This window comes from Cryptotermes secundus, unplaced genomic scaffold (assembly GCF_002891405.2).
Source record: "Cryptotermes secundus unplaced genomic scaffold, Csec_1.0 scaffold428, whole genome shotgun sequence".
NCBI lineage: Eukaryota > Metazoa > Arthropoda > Insecta > Blattodea > Kalotermitidae > Cryptotermes > Cryptotermes secundus.
The window spans coordinates 1,623,699-1,644,643 of NW_019720711.1; the positions used below are offsets into that span (position 1 = coordinate 1,623,699).

The window sequence follows — 20,945 nt, forward strand, 5'->3', positions numbered from 1 at the left end:
TTTGTGGTCTTCCGTGAGCATTCGCGGGACCCATCTTGCGCACACCTTCCGATAATTCAACTTCTCTGTCAAAACCCGATAAATGGTGGTTCGGGAAACCTCGGGAACCGAAATGCAGAGATCATCGAGTGTGATGCGCCTATCTTGACGCATGACTCGCTCAATCTTTGCGACTGTCTCGTCAGAAATTGATGGTCTCCCAGTTCTTTTTTCGTCATGTATTGCAGTACGACCAGATTCAAACTCCCTACACCACTTGCGGACGTTCTTTATGTCCATGCACGACTCGCCATACACTTCCACCAATTGACGATGAATTTCAATTGGTTTAGTCCCTTTTGCGTTCAAAAATCAAATAACTGCGCGAATCTGACACTTCGCGGTTTTAGTAATCGGGAGCTCCATTTCTAACGGCAACCGTGCCAAGACTGAGCGTCCTAGCTACGTGCGCGCATGCTTGGTAGTATTGGGGGGAGTGGGGGAAGCAACGAATGCAACAGGGTTGCCAACAGCCGCACAAAAAATTACCCAGCGCTTTGGAGACCTTACTTTTGGAATCAGCTACGTATATAGAACCATTCAAAAATGTACCAGTAGTTCCTCAGCATGTCCCTAACATCATGTTCCATAGCTAGAAGAATGCATCTGCTGTACTGTCATGTCAGGAAGTCATAAATATTGATTTACTTTTAGTATTTATTAGTCTCTGCTGCCAGCATTTGGGCCACTTCACTGAAGAAGAGCAGAAAGATAGTTATTAGTGCAGAATTCTTGTCTACATGGACTGCCTCTTTTGTCCTAAATCCACTGAGACCTCCAGTGAAAGGATCGGCACTACCGGAATTCCATCAGTGTGGCGTAATTTTCTGTTTCCCTCCAATTCAAACTGGTGCAGATGTTCAGCAGACATAGCAACACATTGTGCCTAGTGGTCAAACATTAACATCTTAGGGGACCCATCTGGTACACACTTTTTTGAACAGTAAGTGTTCATGGATAATTGTTTCACTGTTGAATGCAACTGACACACAGTAACTTACCTATTTCCCAAAATCAGCTTGTTGACACAGAGAATGTTGCTATCATATACAGCTGTTGGCTGAATGTGAGCATGCATTGGGTTTTAGACTTCTGTATAGCCTTCAGAAAATGTACTATACCAATCATAGACACTTTCACATGACAGGGTCCCTTCCTCATACAGTGCATTTAATCTACAAAGAATTTCTCCTGGTTTTACTTTCCTTTCACTGGGAATTTATATATTCTGTATACAGGTACCATTCTTTTTTTTTTTTTAATAATAATAATTTGCAGATGGTTATGAATGATTTTATTACCTTGCATAGACATATTATATAAAGGAAGGAATAAATGTAGTAATAATTAGGTTTGATGGCTGAAATTCAGATGTTTTTATTGTCCTTTTATAAAGTACATTTGGCTCTTATGAGACAGCATACGTTCTGTATGGACCGTTAGGGTTTTACTCTTGTGAAGATTACAAGAGCTGACACATTAATACACATGATAAAGAAACAAAGAAGATCAATTCTGTTTATTTACACACACACAGACACGTAAAGTATGTGAGTCTTTCATTAAGATTAAAAGGAAACGCTTTACTTACATCAAGAAAAGAAAATGAGTGTAAGAAGAATAACTGTATCATCACTGATGATTGCGATGGCTGACATCTTGTTTCCATTATTGGAAAGGAAACTATATCCTGTTTCTTCTTAATTTTTTCGCAGGCTGGATGCAACATCGAGTCCACTTCCTGGATCCCTGAGTTCTGTTGGAACTCCCGAGTCACTTTCAAGTGCAGATTCTCCCGGTTTCACATTCCGACCAGTTGACAGCCCTTCTCCTGGACGTCCCGTTCTCCCAGTTACTGACGAACCGATGCACGAAGAAAGACAGCCAGAACTTTCAAAACAAGATCAAGTGATGACTTCCGTGGAACAGAACCCAAGTTAATCTCATCTCAATACTTTCTTCCTTGCTGTGCCATAATGGCTGGCTTCTAGTCCTGACTTACAAGTACTTTCCTGAGACTGATGTAATATATACTCTTACTACTGTTTTATTAATACTTTATCTATATCAGTATCGGGCAACTTGATGAAACGAAGTAATAACTGTTTATGTTGTAGATCACGTACTATTGAATATGTATTGTAAATTTTATTTACTGACCCAGGTGGGAGAGGAAATGTACAGCACTATGAGAATATTTTCTTTTCCTGTTTCTTATTTGTCATTTTCTGAAGTGTGTAATCTGCTGGCCTTATGTTCAAATCAGAAGTTATCGTCTTTTCCATTATTATGGAACTCTGTCTGAAGGATAAAGCAACTGAAGATAGTAAAAAAGTTGTTCCTATGCTTAACTGTTTAAAGCACTGTGTCATGAAGGCATATGGGTGAGTGGATACATAGATCCACATACTCTTGAACATAGTACTGATGCGAAACAGTTGAGCATTAAATATACTGTATAGCTGGTGGATACATGGTGTAGATTGTACAAATATGTGTTTTAATTTAGTCATGTAAATTTGTATTTTCTGACTACAAACTCTGAAATCAAATGCCACTGAAAACCAAGATGGTTTTCACGATGCCTAATTAACCTACTACTACTTATGCTTCTAAGCTTCTTCATTGCTTGTGCTGTTTTGGTTTTGATAAGAGATACCAATGTTTATATGACAGGCACATTTTTGTTATGAATTTCACAGAAAAAGTTCCTGAACCACTTCAGTTTTGTTATTGTTGTTGACATTGATGATGATGATGATGATAGAAAGGAAGAATGAATTTAAGAGAAACTGCCTTTTAATATTGAGGTCATGCACTGTTTAATAATCCTGTTCTTAAAAACTAGATGATCTGTTGCTTCAATTCTTTCTCCTTTTAATGTACAGAGAGAGCGGATTATCCTTAGACTGGTCGCTGCAGCTGACACGGCAGTCTTCTCGCATAGACCTGCCATGGTAGCTGATAATTCACAGCCCACTTTCTAGCTGTAGTTTAACATACATTGTTTTATAGAAGAATCCTGAAGTGATGACCCTGTGCTTTTAAGCAAGCCCCATATTGTATGAAAATATTTCTAGACATGTCAGAGCTGCTGTATAGGAAAAGTGGAAATTTACTGCCTAATATTTTGTTGAAGTTCACGCTCACTTTTAATCTCAGCAATTCCCACAAATAAAAGTCACAGGGATTTTCATTGGGTGATCATGAAGGCTGCAGTTCTCAGCTTATGACTTGTTAACTGAAGACTTCATTTAATGCACTGATAGAAGGTTTTGCAGTGTATGCCACTGAATTGTCTTGCATAGAATGATCATACAATTTTTCATCATCATCAATCAAGGAAGGGTGATAGGATCAGTCTCACATAGTGTTTGAAATTTACTGTTCCATGAAAAAAACAATTGGCCTAATTATCCTCCATATAATAATTGCACACCAAACCCCAACTTTCAAATCGTGCAGTGGCACTTCAAAAACAGCATGATGTTTTGTGTTCCAGCACCTGTTATTCTATTTACATAACCACTTAGAGTGAATGACACCTTGTCAGAATAAAACATAAGTTCTGTGCCAAGGAATCCATTGAATACCAAGTCCCAAAACCATCTAAAAAGCTAAATTCTTGCTTCATAATCTGGAGGCAAACGGCTATGTACAACTGTAGTTTTGTAAGGCTGTCACTTCAGCAACTTTGTACCAGTGTGAGCTGTATATTTTGTCAATCCACACTGAACAGCCAAAAGATGTAATGACTTCTTCAGGCTTCCAGTCAACCACTGATGTCAAGATTTTCTTCATTCGGTACATCCCTTTCAAGATTTCTTTTTGTCCTGCACTGATCCCATAGAATATTTTGTTATTATATTGTAAATGATTGCTTTACACAACACTGTACTATCGGAATACTTCCTACAAAGATTTCTATGGCATTTCCTTAGAGAAGAATGTTGTACAGAAATATTGTATATGAATAATTTCTATTATACATTATACTTAATTTCTGAATACTGTATTTCACAACATTGGCAACTATACTTGTCTGTATTTGAAGGACATGAGCCAGCAAGTATTGGGTGACTAAGCAGTGGTTCAGTGGCCATCAGTGAACAGATGTAGTAGAACTTTCTAGATGGCCAGTCTAAGAATAATATGTTCTCCTTGTAGGATAACAATAACAATCAAAATATTGTCTCAATTAGGCTTTATTTTTTTATTTTTTATGATCCCTAAATTTTATTGAAATCTTCAATACTGATGTTTCAGAGTCAGACATACTTTTCAGTAGATTCTAGAGAAAAAGAACATATAACTCTCTGTCATACATACTCTTAGAAAGCATAAGTTCCTATCTTCAAGTTTACACTTGTTACCACTGGTTGGTTGTCTGTGAGGTTGAACTGTATCTTTAATTAGACTCTCAGCATATTAAAAATCTGGGTATGATGAAACTTGCCAAAGTTACAGACTCAGCCATGGAAATTGATCACATTTTACTTATCGTATAATATGTAACCATTGCCATTGGCACAAAGTGTGTGAAGATTTTATATGCAATGTGCAGATGCTCCAGTAATGACTAGTGATTCCCAATTCCCTGGAACCCAGATTTCTTAAGAGATTGCCAGGGGTATACATATTTTATTATATGCAATTTAAAAGCAATTCTCTATTAAATTTCAAATCCAGAAATGCTTTTGTCCCAAGTAATCTTGTGTAATAAGATAGGTAAGTTGCCACTGGTACCAAGACTTGATGACTTGAAGAGTTTCAGTCATGGAATCATTTTTAGAAGCCTATCATATCCTAACATGGTTGGCATCTGTTTCCTGTCACAGACAGAAATTTCTTCCTGTCCTTGGAAATAAAAGTGACCAAATCAGGACTGCTCCATCTTGTTGCTGAGAGCTGGTATGTGTGTGGACCATTACTGCTGTGCCATCTGCATGATTTCATGGCATGATGCTTAGACATGAAGTCTAGTTTACCTGTAAGGTAAAAGAAAATTTGTCCCTTTGCTTAATTAAGCAACATGCAATGCAGATGGAGGGGGGGGGGGATGCATAGCTCTGCACATTCTTAACCTGGGCACCAGATGGAAGTGAGTAGTCAGCTTCATGCCTGAGTGGCTTTATGTCTGGGAAAAGAGCCCCTGTTACCCACTGGATATGAGGTTGGGTGGGACCCAGAGCTGGTATGGATGTGTTAGAGAAAAATGTCTGTCCCTGCTAAGAATTGAACCGTGATTCCCCAGCCATCCAGCCTAGTCACTATACTGAGATATCCCAGCTTTATCATAAACTGAAGTTCAATATAACACCTAGTCTCTTAGTCTTGTCTGTCTATGATATATTGTCATGAGCAGGGACACTGTTGCACTCCTGAGGAAATGAGTCACATACAACAAAATAATGCTATTTATAATGCATTAATTGCAACAAAATAAATTCCCTGATATATATTTTTAATAGGGAATTGCTTTTAAAATAAAGATTAAATGCTGTTTGGGAAAACCAAAAATAATAAAATTAACAAGAGAGTATTTTATACCTTGGACACATTTCTATATAAGGAAATGCTGAAAATTGCATTTTATCTTCTAGAAAACTCAATTATTTGTGAAATTATAAAAACTCTCATCTGCCCCTTTCTTGCAGAATATTTTGTGGTCACATTATTTAATCAAGATTTGAAGCATTCAGGCCTTTTGATTGAAATGTGTTTGAAAAACACTTCTAGTTATAAAAAGTATGCATTTTCCAAAGCTGGTTCAAAATTAAATTAAATTTGGTAGTTGATAATTAAAAGTATGAGCAATGCTAAATAGGGACTGGACCTCTATGTAAATATATATAAATAGCAGCTCTTTAAGCTCATGAAAATCAGTGTACTATTCATGTCATAATTATTGCTAATATTATTGCTGGTAATTCAGAGCTCTAGAACAATACTCAAGGATTTTGTTGGAGCAATCAATTGAAGTTGAAAATGTACATAAAGTTTTTCTCAGATTCACGTTCCTCTTAGGTTACAACACATTATAATGTCACTTTATATTATTATGATCATTTCAAGGGGGGGGGTTGTGCTGAGATTATGAAGTAGATAGATGAAGAACAATTATCAGACTTTGGTAATAGTACAAGTAATAAGAAGAGTGACAACAAAAAATGGTAAGATTTACTGATGCGGAGTTCACAGATATGCATTTCGCGTATGGTTTTTGTGATGCATTGAAGGAATAAGAGCATGGATATCCAGATTGAAGACAAACCTTATGGATGTGTATCTGAAACTGCACATTGTTATCTGAGAGAAACAGGTTCGCTCATGCTGCATACATTAGCCATGGAAAATGCAATGTGCAAGATGAGGAGGATGTGTTGGATATTGTAAACAATAACCCATCACCCAGTATTCATCTGATTTCTCTCTGCAACAGGACTTTCTGCTTGTGAATCAGTTGTATCATTTCCATGTGCAGCCAGGGGACAAACCTCTCCATGTCCAATTCTCACAATGGGTGCTACACAAAACTGGACATCTCTCAATCTCTTTGTCATGTGCTGTTGACTAACAAGGCAGTATGTATTTTTATTATTATTATTATTATTATTATTATTATTGGAGGGGGTATGTTTCCCCATGCACCGGGACCAGTTGTTGATCTATTGTACATCTCCCTTTGATAGTCTACCAGTCGCCATACCCTACAGATACTGGTGCGTGCTATCAGCCCCGTTCAGCCAACAAGGTCGGTCCTCAGTACCTGATACTTCCCCCATCTACCAGAGGCATTGGAAACTGCGTGGGTGGGAAACTTTTTACCCAATTTTGCTCAGAGGTCTCCTAGAGACATGAGGATCTTTTACATGCCGTAAATCTACGATATGGGACCCACGGCTTAAAGTCCCTCCTGGAGGACTTGTTCCCTGAATTTTTCTGCCCTTAAAAATTCCACGACCTTCACCGGGTTTGAACCCGGTCATGAGTCATGACCTTGAGTCATGAGGTGGAAACGTTACCCCTACACTACGGAGGCCGCTAAGGCAGTATGTAAATGAAATGGTGTGTAGAATCTGCAGAATTTTCATGTATGGACAATGGCAAATTCTAATGTTTAGTACTTTTACTCCAGCAAAGGTTTAGTGTCCACATTTGGATTGGAATCATAGATGATTACATAATTGGACTATCTTGGTGGAATGCACTATGCCAGTTTTCTTGAAGAAACACTTCTATTTCTTTCTTCTTTTTTTTTTTTTTTAAAGATGTGTTTCTACATATGTGTGACTGTATGAGTTTCAGCATGATGGTGACCCTCCACATTGTGCACATTGAGTGTGAAGTTGGCTTGACAACTTCCTGGATAGATGGCGCCTGCTCTGACCCTCCAGTATTTTTATTTGTGGTGGATGCTTGAAGAAAAGAGTTCATGCCACAAGTTCAAATATAATGATACAATTAATCACATTGAGCTGGCTGCTGCAGACATTAAGGATTTACCTAGAGAGCTGGGGGATGCTTCAGACATCTGTTTTGATGTATACTCAATGCTCCGATTAGTCCCCACCTCACAGATAGAATGCACTGAAAAAGGAGTACTCTGAAATGGCAACTGAAAAATTCTACAAAGGACAGAATTTGTTTCATTTCTTTCTTTAATTGCAAACAAGGAGATCAGCTGTGTTAAAAAGAACTGTTTCCATCTTGAAAAATATTCAATCACAGCAGTACCAAGACACATTAATGTAAAAATGTAACTCCTTAATGATGGCAAATCTTAAATAAAAAAAGAAGCTTTATTTATATTTTCAGCCAATGCATTTACCCAGCCTCCCCCTTAAGTACTGTCATAGAGCTTAGATTTGACCTGCACAGAGGTGATTTCACCCATATAGGCACATTTTCCCACATCTATTGTGTAAATAAATGTTTTTGGATATATACATAAATTAAATTGAATAATATATGTATATATATGCTTGGTACCGTTCAGTCCAGAACCTTCTGTCTTCTCGTCTGTTGTCCAAAAACATATGGGTGTATGGTTGTGAAACTTTGTCTCTGACATTAAGGGAGGAACATAGACTGAGGGTGTTTGAGAACAGGGTGTTGAGGGGAATATTTGGACCGAAGAGAGATGAAGTCACAGGAGGTTGGAGAAAACTGCATAATGAGGAGCTTCATAACTTGTACTCTTCTCCAAGTATAATTGGAATGATCAAGTCAAGGAGGATGAGGTGGGCAGGTCATGTAGCATGAATGGGGAAGACGAGGAATGCGCATAGGATATTGGTGGGAAAGCCAGAAGGAAAGTGACCACAGGGAAGACCAAGGCGTAGGTGGGTGGACAATATTAAAATGGATATTAGAGAGAGAGGATGGGATGGTATGGATTGGATAGATCTGGCTCAGGATAGGGGCCAGTGAAAGGCTCTTGTGAACACCGTGATGAACCTTTGGGTTCCATAAAATGCTGGGAAATTTATGAGTAGCTGCAGAATTGGCGGCTCCTCAAGAAGGGCTCAGCTCCATGCGTAAGTAAGTAATATGTATGTATCTTAGAGAATGGACAAATGATTATTTCACACATCTGCACAAGTTGTCAAGACAACAAAAGAAATCAGTATTCAAAATAATACAAACTTGGAAGCTGATACAGTAAACCAAATACTGCTCACTCAGTATGGGTAATAGGCTTAAAGGCATGCAGTATTTCTGTCTGACTTACTCTTCATTCCTGATAATGAAGACAGTATGTTCATCCAAAATATCAAGCTGTCTCTGAACTGCAGAGTGTTTCAACCCAGAACACTGTTCTCTTCCAGATATTTTTCCTTCGTGTGATGTCTAGGCATGAAGTGGCTGAGTGATTAACTGTACTTTTGGGTCAGTCTGGTCAAGAGCATGCCTATGGAAATTTGTTTGCATAATTCAACAATTTATTTCCTTACTGAAAGTACAAAATCAAAATTGCTGTATTCTATTTATGTTCTTGTATACATACATTTTGTTTTTGCAGTACATTTCTAAGATAGTTGTAAAGTCAAAAAGTTATGGGGAAACATTGCACCAGATTACTTGCCACATCTTCACCACTTTGTGCTGCACTGTTTGTATTATGGTACCAGCCAGTATCTATCACATTGGTCACAACTGCTTGTATGTAAAAAAACACTAGTGTTATGAGTCTGCAGACCTATACATAAATAAAATATTTCCAGTTTTTGAGAGTTGGGTAAAAATAATGTCAACTAATTAGAATGAGTACTGTTGAATATTGTGAAATGTGTACTTGAAATCCATGGAGCATATGTACAATTATGTGCAAGCACTTCTCTAACCACTGGAATTTTTGGATATTCATAATTTATTATAAGTATGTGGTCCAGAGACTTATGTCTAAGAAGTTATGCATATGTATTTTAAGTGTACTCTTTGACTTCTACGCAGTATGACATTTAACTCTTGTGTACTCAGACCTTGAAAATTTTCTGGAATGTTTTCTGAGTGCCATGTCCCACTACACAAATAATCCTGTAGAGAAACCAATGTTATATTATTCTGAGATAATACTATTCAACTATTACATTACTGTTTGGAAAGGGTGATAGAAGACTTTAAAAACTCATGAGAAATTATGATTATTTACTGATTTTAATCTTACCAGTACTTTTTATAGTATTGTAACATACACATGAACAGAAGATGATCCTCTAAACATTTGTGACAGTGACCTGTCTTTCATTATAAAATTATTGTACTGGACATTGCAGATTGTCTAAGCAGATTTAAATTATTCAAAATTTCAGATATGGCTTTGCTTCTATCATCGGGTTTAAAAGGGGAGAAGATTCTACTCAGTGAGCCCATCTGAATGAACTTTTTCCCCTTTTATAATAACTTTATAATGAACAGAATATGCTGAAAACAAAAGTCATCCTTTACAGCGTAAGTTCCTTCTGGATTGATTCTTGTCATTGATGCTCCTAGTCTCACAAAAACATAAAATTAAATGGCATATTAATAGTTTATTTAGAACCAGTAATCTGCGAATATTTAGCAGTATGTATTCTGTGCAGTTTGTATAAGAACAGTGTTCAGTATTCCTCATCAATTACTTGGTACTCATAAATAATACATTTCTGCTTTTGAGGGAGTTTATGTTCCTTTGATGTATGAACCCAACGTTGCATTGCATCATACCATTGTTGCAATATGTGTCACCTCGTATGCATATTTCCTATATTTATCTGTAAAAAGTATGTCAGTAGAATGGGTTTTGTAACTTTATAATGAACATGGTACCATAATGTTCAGTGTATATGCCCTAAATTGGAAGTGTTGTGTAAGATGTGACCAGTGAGAATGGAAAGACCATAGTTTGGGTAATGCCTCACGTTTCCCAGACACTGTTTTGTGAAAGTATGAAGTGCTCTGCCTCACAGTTTCAAATTAGATGGTCTTAATCACGTGCACCATTACATAAATAGCAACAGTGATTCTCAGAAAGCAGTTGTCTGCTTCTTGAACAGCATTAACTCTTCATATGGACCATAATTATAATTCCTTATTAACAGCTATTTAGTAAGCTTAAAGGATTTATAAATATTTTACTAGAATTTTAAATGTACTCAAATGATGCCATTTATGTAACAATCGTTTTGAAAGTTTATTTTTAAGTTAATGGTTTCTAATACCAAGATTCGTACCTCTCTTTGAAAGAAACTCATTAAAACAGGCTGAACAAATGTGACTTGCCTTCAGTAATTATCCTGTATCCAGGCTACTGGCCATTTTATATACTTTTCATGAGTCAAATGTTGGGCTGGTACCTTGAGCAGCTACTGTCGCTTACTGTCTCTTCCTTTACAATTCACCATGCATAATCATCTGCTCATCTGATTTGCAGCTTAACAGGAAACCACCGGCATATGAACTTATGACCTCTTATAATTATAAAGGAAATTATATGTAAGGTGTTTCTGAAAGTATCTTCAGATTGTGTCAATTATTTAACTAATTACTATACTATCTGTGGGGATATAGTAGAACTATACTTGCCTCATATTTTTGCCCACCCATATCAGTTGAACTCTGATATATTTGGCCAGTTGTATGAGGGATTGGTGGGAGTCCCAAACCAATTTTGTGTTGATCTGGTATTCACCTAGTGTTTTAATTGCAGCTTGACTGTCTGAGAGAATGTAGGTGTTCTATTTTTATAATTCCTATCTACATTCTTGACTGCGCATGCCTTAATGGCATACGCTTCTGCCCGGAAGACTATAAGTTAAATTATATTAAAAAATTGTATCTGCATAAAATGCACTGTCATAGAAGTGAGTGCCCAGGAAGGCAACTCTTAGTTTTTGTTTTATCACTGTATCAGTGAATTTGTTTAAAAATGCTCCAGATTATTCATAATGGAAGTTCACTAATGAAAATATATATTCTTGTAGAAGAGGTAAGTTTGTGATTTCTTTAATATGCTTCAACCTCAAATATTAGATTTGTCACCAAACATAGTTTTAATGATTTTCATTTGTAAAGCAAATATTCTTTCACTGTTAGGCAAATTACCCAGTCAAAATCATTACTTCCTTCATAACAGAGTAAACAAAATAGTTTTATGTGTGTGTCAAAATTTTTAACATGAAACATTAATTTAATTGCATAACATGCTCCACTTAGCTTAGGTTTCATATATTCAATACATTTCTTCCAGTTTACAGTTCTCAGTTTGTTACGAGTGTAATCCATTTTTGTTACATGGGAAGAGTTATGTGTAACTCAGTATGTGATTCAAAATTGTTTGAAATGTGTGAAGTTTCAGGTTCTAACTTGAATGATAGTTCCTCTTCATTTCAAGGTATAGCATTCAGTCCACTCGGTAGCTGAAACAATTTGCTGCAACCAGCCATTTGTTGAATTGTTGTTTCAGGGAGATGGAATGCTATGTCATATCAGTGGGAATATTAATAATTAAAATTATTCATATGCTTTCTGTCCTCTTATACATTCCATGAGAGTGTATATATTTCTGAAGTTTTAATAGGATTTAATGGGTTTAACCTTAATTTATGCCTGTTGATCAGGTGTGAAGTATAGTACAAAAATGTTTAACACTTCATTACTATTTTGACTAGGAAAAATATTTATATTGTTAAAGTGTATGAATTTGTGGTTCCTTTCTGTGTTTCATATATGCTGTATGCATAAAGAAATGTGCAATAATGAGAAATTTATATTCAAGCAGGATGATTTTATGGCCTTTTTGTTTTTTATTGATCATCAGAATTCTCTTCATATAAAAGTATTTATGATTTTTGTTTTCACGGTACAGTACTTTTAAAAAATTAAAGAATTAAAAGTCATTCCTACTATTCAGATACATGTATGTAAATATGTGCCTTCTGAAAATGATTATGAATAACAGATAAATCTCATTATAATAGGACACTGAAGCAGCAAAAATCAGGGAAGAACAGCTGAAGGCTTATACAGAAAAAATCCAAAAACCTGCCCTGATTGCAAAATCTAGTATCATTCTGGATGTAAAACCTTGGGATGATGAAACCGATATGAAGGAAATGGAGGCCAAAGTCAGAACCATCACAATGGATGGCTTAGTATGAGGAGCCTGTGAGTATCATGTTTTCTTACAACTCCATGATGTCCAGAACAATAATTCAGTTCATAAGCCTGTCATTAGAAAGTACACAAATCCAGTGGATACCGTGTGCTCTTTCCCTGGGGATTGATTGGCTGGCATGTGAAGCTGACCACTCACCTCTAGCTAGTACCAAGGTCAAGAAAACAAGGATCTATATATCCACTCGCCCATATGTCTTCATGGCATGGTGCTTAATTAAGCACAAGGACAACTTTGCCTTACAAAGTTTTTCTTTTTCTCAGCATGAATACCATGTACTGGTATGCCTTCTCACAGTCTACATCGGGGGACATGGTAATGGGCTTTCCTTAGACCAAAGAATGTTAAACATATGGCTCTTCCTCTCTTAAATATCATTGTTACACACCCACTTTCCATTTTCTGGGAACATGTGCATGATGTGAATATTTATTGTTTTATATAAAAAAGACTACTACTGTAGTTTCTCTTAATACTGTACATTTCAGTTAATATTTATCAGTCAATACTCATGTTTCACTGGTGGATGATAATGATTTAACAAATACTATAAATTTGAAGTTTCCTTGATGTGTATGTATTGACCGTCTTGTAGGGCACACAATCTCACTTGTCACTTCACTACATGTTTCAGCATCACTGTGCGATCCTCAGGTGTGTTATTTACGATAAACCATTGCACTGCTTGCCATCATGTGTTGTTTATAAAATGATTTAAAATGTATAACGCATGCAGCCACAAGAGAAGGACACATCACAAGATGTAGTACACACAAAATATAGGAAGAACGACTCCCATAGAGGAAGACTGGTATAATACGTGAGTTTGACATACGACGTATAAGATGATAAATCTTAAAAAATTTTAATATATAAATTTTATTATAGCACATGACGATTATACATTTTAAATCATTTTATAAACAACACATGATGACGAGCAGTGCAATGGTTTAACGTAAATAACACACCTGAGGATGGCACAGTGATGCCGAAACATGTAGTGAAGTGACAAGTGAGACTGTGTGCACTAGAAGATGGTCAATACATACACATCATGGACATGAATCAGTGCAACAGGACGCTAAAATACATCATCATTGAAGTTTCCTGTTTCTTAAGATTTAAAATTGCCTGGAAACTTGTGGCAGAGCTGGAACCTGGTTGCATCATACCTCATGTAGGCAACCTTACAGATGAAAAGTTTTATGCATTCAGTGAGGTGCCCCGTGTAAAGCTAGGTACCATCATTCATAGGTTTGGCTGAACCATTGCCAACATCCAAGAAATTTTAACAAACAAACTCTGTGGCTTTTAGTCTGTAAGCGAACTATACTGACCAAATGACCGCCGCTTGTCAGGGAAGTTAATGCCAACTTTTGCAGATAGAGGGTTTCGCGTGGTCAGTGCAATGGATTCCCAAGGCCGTTAATCTCTGGTTTTCTAGACAGGAGCCGCTATTTTTCTGTTGAAATAGCTCCTCAGTTATCCTCGCGAGGCTAAGTGGATCCTGTTCCAGATCCGCTACTTCTCAGAAAATCTGGTAGCGCTGGGAATCGAACCCAAAACCTCTGGATCTGTAGCCAGGAACTCAGACCATTAGACCACAGAGGTGGTCTCCAGGAAATATTTATCATAGTTATATCTTGAAATAATGTCATGCTGCCTTACAATAAAGAAAGTCAAAAATAAAAAGAACTCATCTGTGATAAGTTAATACAGAAGTAAGAGTGGTGTGTGTATGATTCCCAGGATTGTAATTGTAATTAAGCTGACAGTTCTTAAATTCAAATCGTACTGTAGGGTACATCTCAGGTATGAAGAAGTATTAACTCATTTTGAAAGTATGGTAATACAGATTTGCTACTTCAGCAAAGTAAATAAGAGTTGTAAGAAATCAGTGATGTATGATTAAGAAAAATTATGCCACAAGAATGTAACATAATGAAATAACAGCGTTGGTTTACCATATTAAGTCTGTTCATAGAAACCACATCAGGAGCTGCAATCATGCAAGATTTGATGGTAACTATGAAGATTACGCTCTTGGGATGTGACACTATGTAGTGTGGTAAATTGTTAGCATCATTTTAGAGGAATATGCTGCCTCCATCTTCAGGAAAGAAGATGGAGGTAACAAATATCTTCAAAATGTTCATAATCTACTTGACTATACAGTGTCATCCCAGGAGATGACAATCTTCATGTTTAGAAAACCATAGCCAATTAGGTTGTATTCTAATTGTACAGCTTAAAATACAGAAGGCTTGTAGATTACCATATTAGGGCATAATGTGTGTGCTTTTACCTTTCTCATTCAGTGATAATGTCATATTCAGAAGTGAAGTCTTACTATAAAGTAACAGAAATGACAGTAAAGCATTTTAAACAGTTTTCTTGCAGGATTAAAATTTGATGAGGAATCAATATTTTTATCATTAACGTACCTAATCAATGAATCTTTGTAACAATGTTTTTATCTAACTTGATTTTTTAAAACAAACTGTCACATCCCGAAATTTAAATCTTAGTTGCTTGATCAAGAAATAATTCAAGATAATTGAAAATAATCATACAGATAATGCACATATTTGTTCCATCAACATAGCCTATACAGTTATAATTGACTTTATACATAAAATTAATTATGTGTTTTGACCTTGTCAGTTGCCATAATTTTTTTTTTTAATTTGCTTAGTGGGGAGTGGAGTCCACTCAGCACGGCGGCCACTGATGGGCCTGTTGTAGCCTGCCCTGGGTAATTATATTTGGTGGAATGAAGATTGGCAGGGGAAACCGAAGTACTCGGAGAAAACCCGCCCCACCACCCCTTTGTCCATCACAAATCCCACTTGACCAGACCTGGGATCGAACCTGGCCTGCGGCAGTGGGAAGCCAGCGACTAACCGCTTGAGCTATGGCACAGCCCTGCCATAAGGTTACAACATACTTATTTTTGGCAAAACTGATATTGTTCATACAGGTTTTGTTTACAGATTGTATATATGTGTATTATTCAAAGGTATCACAACATGTCGCTCACATAAAGTATTTCATATAATGATAACAATTTAATTACTTCAGAATATACAAGAATATTTAAGTGCAGATTTGTGAATCTGAGGTGTAATACGCTCAGGAAATTTTTCAGAACAATTCTTATTATTTTTATGATATTAGAACACTTATTCTCATTAGTGAAGTACATGAATATTAGATTGATGGGATGGTTTCATTAAAGTGATTAATGTATAGAACAATGTTGCAGAAGCTGACCGTAAATGTCTGTTGGTACTAGTTACCATTGATTTGTTTTGGCATTGTGTTCTCTGTATACACACAGATGACATGTAACTTAGAGTATTCTTCATATGAAAAAAGATTTATGACTAACACACATTCACACAAACAACATAACACAAGACTGGGAAGACTGAATTCCAGTGGAATACATATACACATTTTTCACTTATGTTTTCTGTATACTTGCACTTCTCATTCCTTTGAAGGAAGACATGAAAGCATTCATGGCCTGTAATATTTATAAAAACCTTCTTTTATAGGAACAAATATATTTGATATAAAATTGTATTTAAATCATTTCCAGAAACTTCTATTGCAAATATTTTTGCTCATATGAGCATTTAGCAGTATATTCATAAGGTGTGTTTTTGAAATTCATCTAGAACTTAAGTGATAATCAAAATTTGAAGCAGTCAAAAAATTTTAGTAAAACACTTCAATATGGGTCTTATTAATTTTGCATATTTTGAAACATGTAGACAGACATAGAAGTCCTGACTTACATATTTCTCTGCATCTGCAGTATGAGAGTTATTACAAATAGTGTGTACCACTTCCTTTATTGTTTTCTTAATTGTTGATTTTAGATGTGCTTCTGAAGATTAAAAGTTTTTGGTCATTCACAAATGCTTGGTGGTCTGTAAAATGTGGGCACTCTGAGCATGCTCTTCATCACTGCTTTTGATGTTAAGGTTGTTAAATAAACTTATGTCTTAAGTGAGAGATTTTGGCTTTAATTTAAATCAGTCATGGCTAGTCATCCAGTAAGGTGTTGAATACTCTTATGACACTCTTTGAAGACTTTATAATATCCAAGATGCTCCATGTGTATTGTGCATTGCTGACCACCCATATAGTGGATCTTGGCATAATCTTCGCAGTCTATCCTTCCGTTACCATCACAGTCCTGAAAATAAGATATACACATAACATACATTAGTTGTCTGCAACTTGGAATGAATTAGCAAACAGTTATCATAGCCTTGAGATTCGATATGACACATACATGAATCCTGTTATATCTCTGGCTCTGTGATGTATGTTAGTTGTGTGCTGACACTGTGCAGATGTGGCAGCAACAGAGAAATGATTTGGTCTAAATCAGTGATGACAGTTTTCATCCAGAAAAAGTAATTTGTCTCACTTCTTTTACTTAAAATGACTATTCTGAATTGTTATTGGATATTCTTAAATAAGTAACTAATAGAAAATAAATGTTAAGCTTAGAACTAGACAGATTAATATTCTATGCAACATCTGATACAATCACCTTGAATACTATAGTATCTGCATCATGGATTTTAGGACCATAACATAACTACCCCTCATTTCCTCAACATGTAAAGTTGGAGGAAGGATATCCAGGCAGTACTTTCAGAGCTTATGTGGACCTGATCCTGCAACACTTCAATCCATTCTCATTGTAATCTATTTACCACTCATTTGCTCTAATATTGTCCTCATAACATATTTTAGCCTTGTGAGCAGGTGTTTTCTAAGAATTTTTTCAACCAAATTAATTTTATTTTTGATTTCCTTCCAGGATAAATATCCATCCTAACCTGTATTGTTTTAACTACCCTAATATTATTGTGTAAGCTATATAAATCATAGAGTGTCTCCTTATGTGATATTTCTCACTTCCGACCTCTCTTAGGCACAGAAGTCTCTGTGCCCATGCAGGACACTATGAAGATGTATGCAGAGATGGAAGTAAATATCCTCTCATTCCTAATCACAGAACTAGACAGAAGTGAGTAGTCAGCTTCATGCTCTACACATTTTCCCATAAAGGTCACAAACACCAATACCAATTTTGATGGTAGGCAGAGTGGCTTTCAGAGCCAGTGTTTGAACCCGATTTATCATCATCGGCAAATCAGACAATCTTGTTTTCACTCTTGTGGATTTTGGAACAATAATTTGTTTACACAGCAATGTCATCAGCCTAGTGTCAAACCCCCATCCTGGAGGAACAGATATCTGTATTTATGTCTCCCAGTAATAGGGTGACCCAATTATAATGCTAAGCACAAAGTCTCATTTTTGTTGCCCTCTATGACTCGCAGTGCTGGTCGCATTACTGGCAACTGTTTCAGCTCATTTCTCATAGGTGCTAGAATAACAGGTTGTGTTAACATTTATTTGGGGAATTAATAAAAATGTTACTGTATTACAAGGTGGTGTATGGGGGAGCTCAGATTTGTGGACAGTTGTTCATCATGATCACTCTATGAAACTCATATGTTACTGGTGGGCAACATGGCCGCTATAACAGTACGGTGCAATGCTGCTGCCATCTCTACGCATCCTACATTAACTAAATTTAAAATGACCTACAGGACTGAGAGCACAATTGGTAAGAAGTTATGCTAATATAGCAATTATTTTGAGTGCTGGCCCCCCCCAACGCTTTGTTTGCTAGAATAGCAATAAATACTTTAACAATCAGATTTCCTGTACTGCAAAGGCTCCCCCCCCAACCTATTTCTATTTTTGATTTTTGAACTGTTCAGTATCACTAGTCAAAGAGGATGAGGTTGGCAGGACATGTAGCACGAATGGGGAGGCGAGGAATGCATATAGGATATTGGTGGGAAAGCCAGAAGGAAAGAGACTACTGGGAAGACCAAGGTTTATGGGTGGACAATATTAAAATGTATCCTAGAGATAGGATGGTATGGATTAGATTCATCTGGCTTGGGATAGGGACTAGTGGAGGGCTCTTGTGAACACAGTAATGAACCTTTCGGTCCATAAAAGGCTGGAAAATTCTTGAGTAGCTGCACAATTGGCGGGTTCTCAAGAAGGGCTCAGCTCCATTTATGGAATTCCATGTGAAGTCGTCCAGAGGTCGCTCACCATTTATAAAAAAAAATAATATCTTGTACGCTTATTTCTACATATTTTCACACTTCAAAAATATTTTTAACAAAATTGTAATCCTCTCGGTTCTCCCGGTTCAGCCGTTTTTATAATGCGAAAAAACGCGTTTTCGGCTGAAATGGAGGTTTGCGTTATCTCTCATATCTCGATAACCATTGAAGCTACAGACTCCAATAAGAAACCAATTTGTTCCTCATGAAATGGACTATAAATCATGTCATTACAATGTTTCACTCAGCTCACTTCCTCTAGGTCTAATTAAGCTCGAAGCTTACCTATCGATTTTGGGAAGAACGCTATTATTCACCTTCAAAAACCAGTGGGAAGTGGAAAGTATCAGATCTGTGGTTTCTACCCGTTGTCGTTTCCTACATGGGGAATGTAATCACATAGGTTGAACCCCGTACCTAGTTCCCAGAATTTTCCAGGAGTTTGAAACTTTGAACACCTCATAACTCCGGTGGAGAAGCTCCGAAAAAAATTGAGATTTATAGGAAATAATACTCTAGAATAGAGTAACCTACTTACTTACTTACTCATCGAGCTGAGCCCTTCTGGAGGAGCCGCCAATCCTGCAGCTACTCAAGAATTTCCCAACATTTACCGTGTTCACAAGAGCCCTCCACTGGTCCCTATCCTGAGCCAGATCTATCCAATCCATACCATCCCATCTTATCTCTCTAAGATCCATTTTAATATTGTCCACCCACCCACGTCTTGGTCTTCCCTGTGGTATCTTTCCTTCTGGCTTTCCCACAAATATCCTATATGCATTCCTCGTCACCCCCATTGGTGCTATATGCCCTGCCGACCGCATCATCCTTGACTTGATCATTCTAATTATACTTGGAGAAGAGTACGAATTATGAAGCTCCTCATTAAGCAGTTTTCTTCAACCTCCAGCCAATTCATTCCTCTTCGGTCCAAATATTCTCAGCTATTCTCAACACCCTCAGTCTGTGTTCCTCCCTTAACGTCAGAGACCAAGTTTCATACCCATACAGAACGATGAGGCTTATTTTGGACTCTATCCATCATCTGGTATGTATATGACAAAAAAGCCCACAACGTCTCTATCCTCAAGTGGATGAGGACCGTTAGAAACAGTCAGTCTCAATCACTGGACAAAAGACGGGCAGTAGAGAACAGCCTATAAACACCTGACAACAGGTTCCATCACTGGGAGATGAGAATAGCATCGCAATAAAAGACGAGATAGAACTTCTGTGCCAAGCATGCACATGTCAAAAATGTGATAAAACAGTGGTATAGATTAGGTTCCAGGAATCCATAAGGGAGAAATGTCCAAACTGGGCTGGCTGATCGGAAGTAACAGCAGGTTCAGAAAATATAAGAAATCAGCTCACATGACATGTTCAACTAATCCGATCTGCAGCCATAAACCAAGTCGTAGAATATGAGGACGATCGCAGAAGCTTGTAGCATAGTTGTTCTCGTGGTCTAGCGGTAAGGTACCGGCGTTGTAAAGCAAAGGTCCGAGGTTCGGAAACACCGAAATTTTTATAAATTACAAATAAGATTTTTCTGTTATTATAAGAAAAGATGTAACATAAGAGGAAGATTAAAAATAAGAAAACTTCGTGGTAAGGGTGGTGAGTGAGTTAATATGATTTTTCTGGTATTATAACCGAAGATGTAGTTTAAGAGGAAGATTAAAGAAAACAAATTGCAGCGGTGCTGGTGGCTTAGGGGTAAGACATCAGCTTAGTGTTCAGAAGGTCCCGGGTTCAAAACCGGTAGGATTTTTGTGAAAAATAAAATGGAAAGAAGTTAGGAGATAGAGTAAAGGAGGAGGGAGAGATAGAGGGAGGGACCACGGTGAGGGAAGATTTTTTTTTTGCGGCCGTTCATTAAGACACTCAACCTAAGCGGGTTTTATTAAAATCCACATGGGATCAAAAACAAAAAAAAGTTTGGCCCACCATCCGCCCACCAACCACCCGCCCTTAGGGGGTGACTTTGACTTATTCATTTGAGACCAAATTCTATGAGCGAGAGTTAGCAAGGAAATGTAATATAACTGCAGCGCATTCTGTTG

The 20,945-nt window shown here is 37.0% G+C and overlaps 2 protein-coding genes across 3 annotated transcripts in view; one reads left to right on the forward strand and one right to left on the reverse strand.

Moving 5' to 3' along the window:
* The window catches only part of LOC111871799 (protein FAM122A), a 23,504-nt gene extending 21,266 nt beyond the window's left edge, over positions 1-2,238 (forward strand). Inside the window, exon 6 of the mRNA XM_023865153.2 lies at positions 1,755-2,238. Within this exon, the coding sequence (XP_023720921.1) occupies positions 1,755-1,980 (226 nt within the window). The 3' untranslated portion in view covers positions 1,981-2,238. The remainder of the gene's footprint in view (positions 1-1,754) is intronic.
* A 13,316-nt stretch (positions 2,239-15,554) lies between these two features.
* Positions 15,555-20,945, reverse strand: part of LOC111871853 — a 26,686-nt gene continuing 21,295 nt past the window's right edge. For both annotated transcript variants that reach the window (XM_023865228.2, XM_023865237.2), the window contains one exon: positions 15,555-16,907. In XM_023865228.2, the coding sequence (XP_023720996.1) occupies positions 16,758-16,907 (150 nt within the window). In that variant the 3' untranslated portion in view covers positions 15,555-16,757. The remainder of the gene's footprint in view (positions 16,908-20,945) is intronic.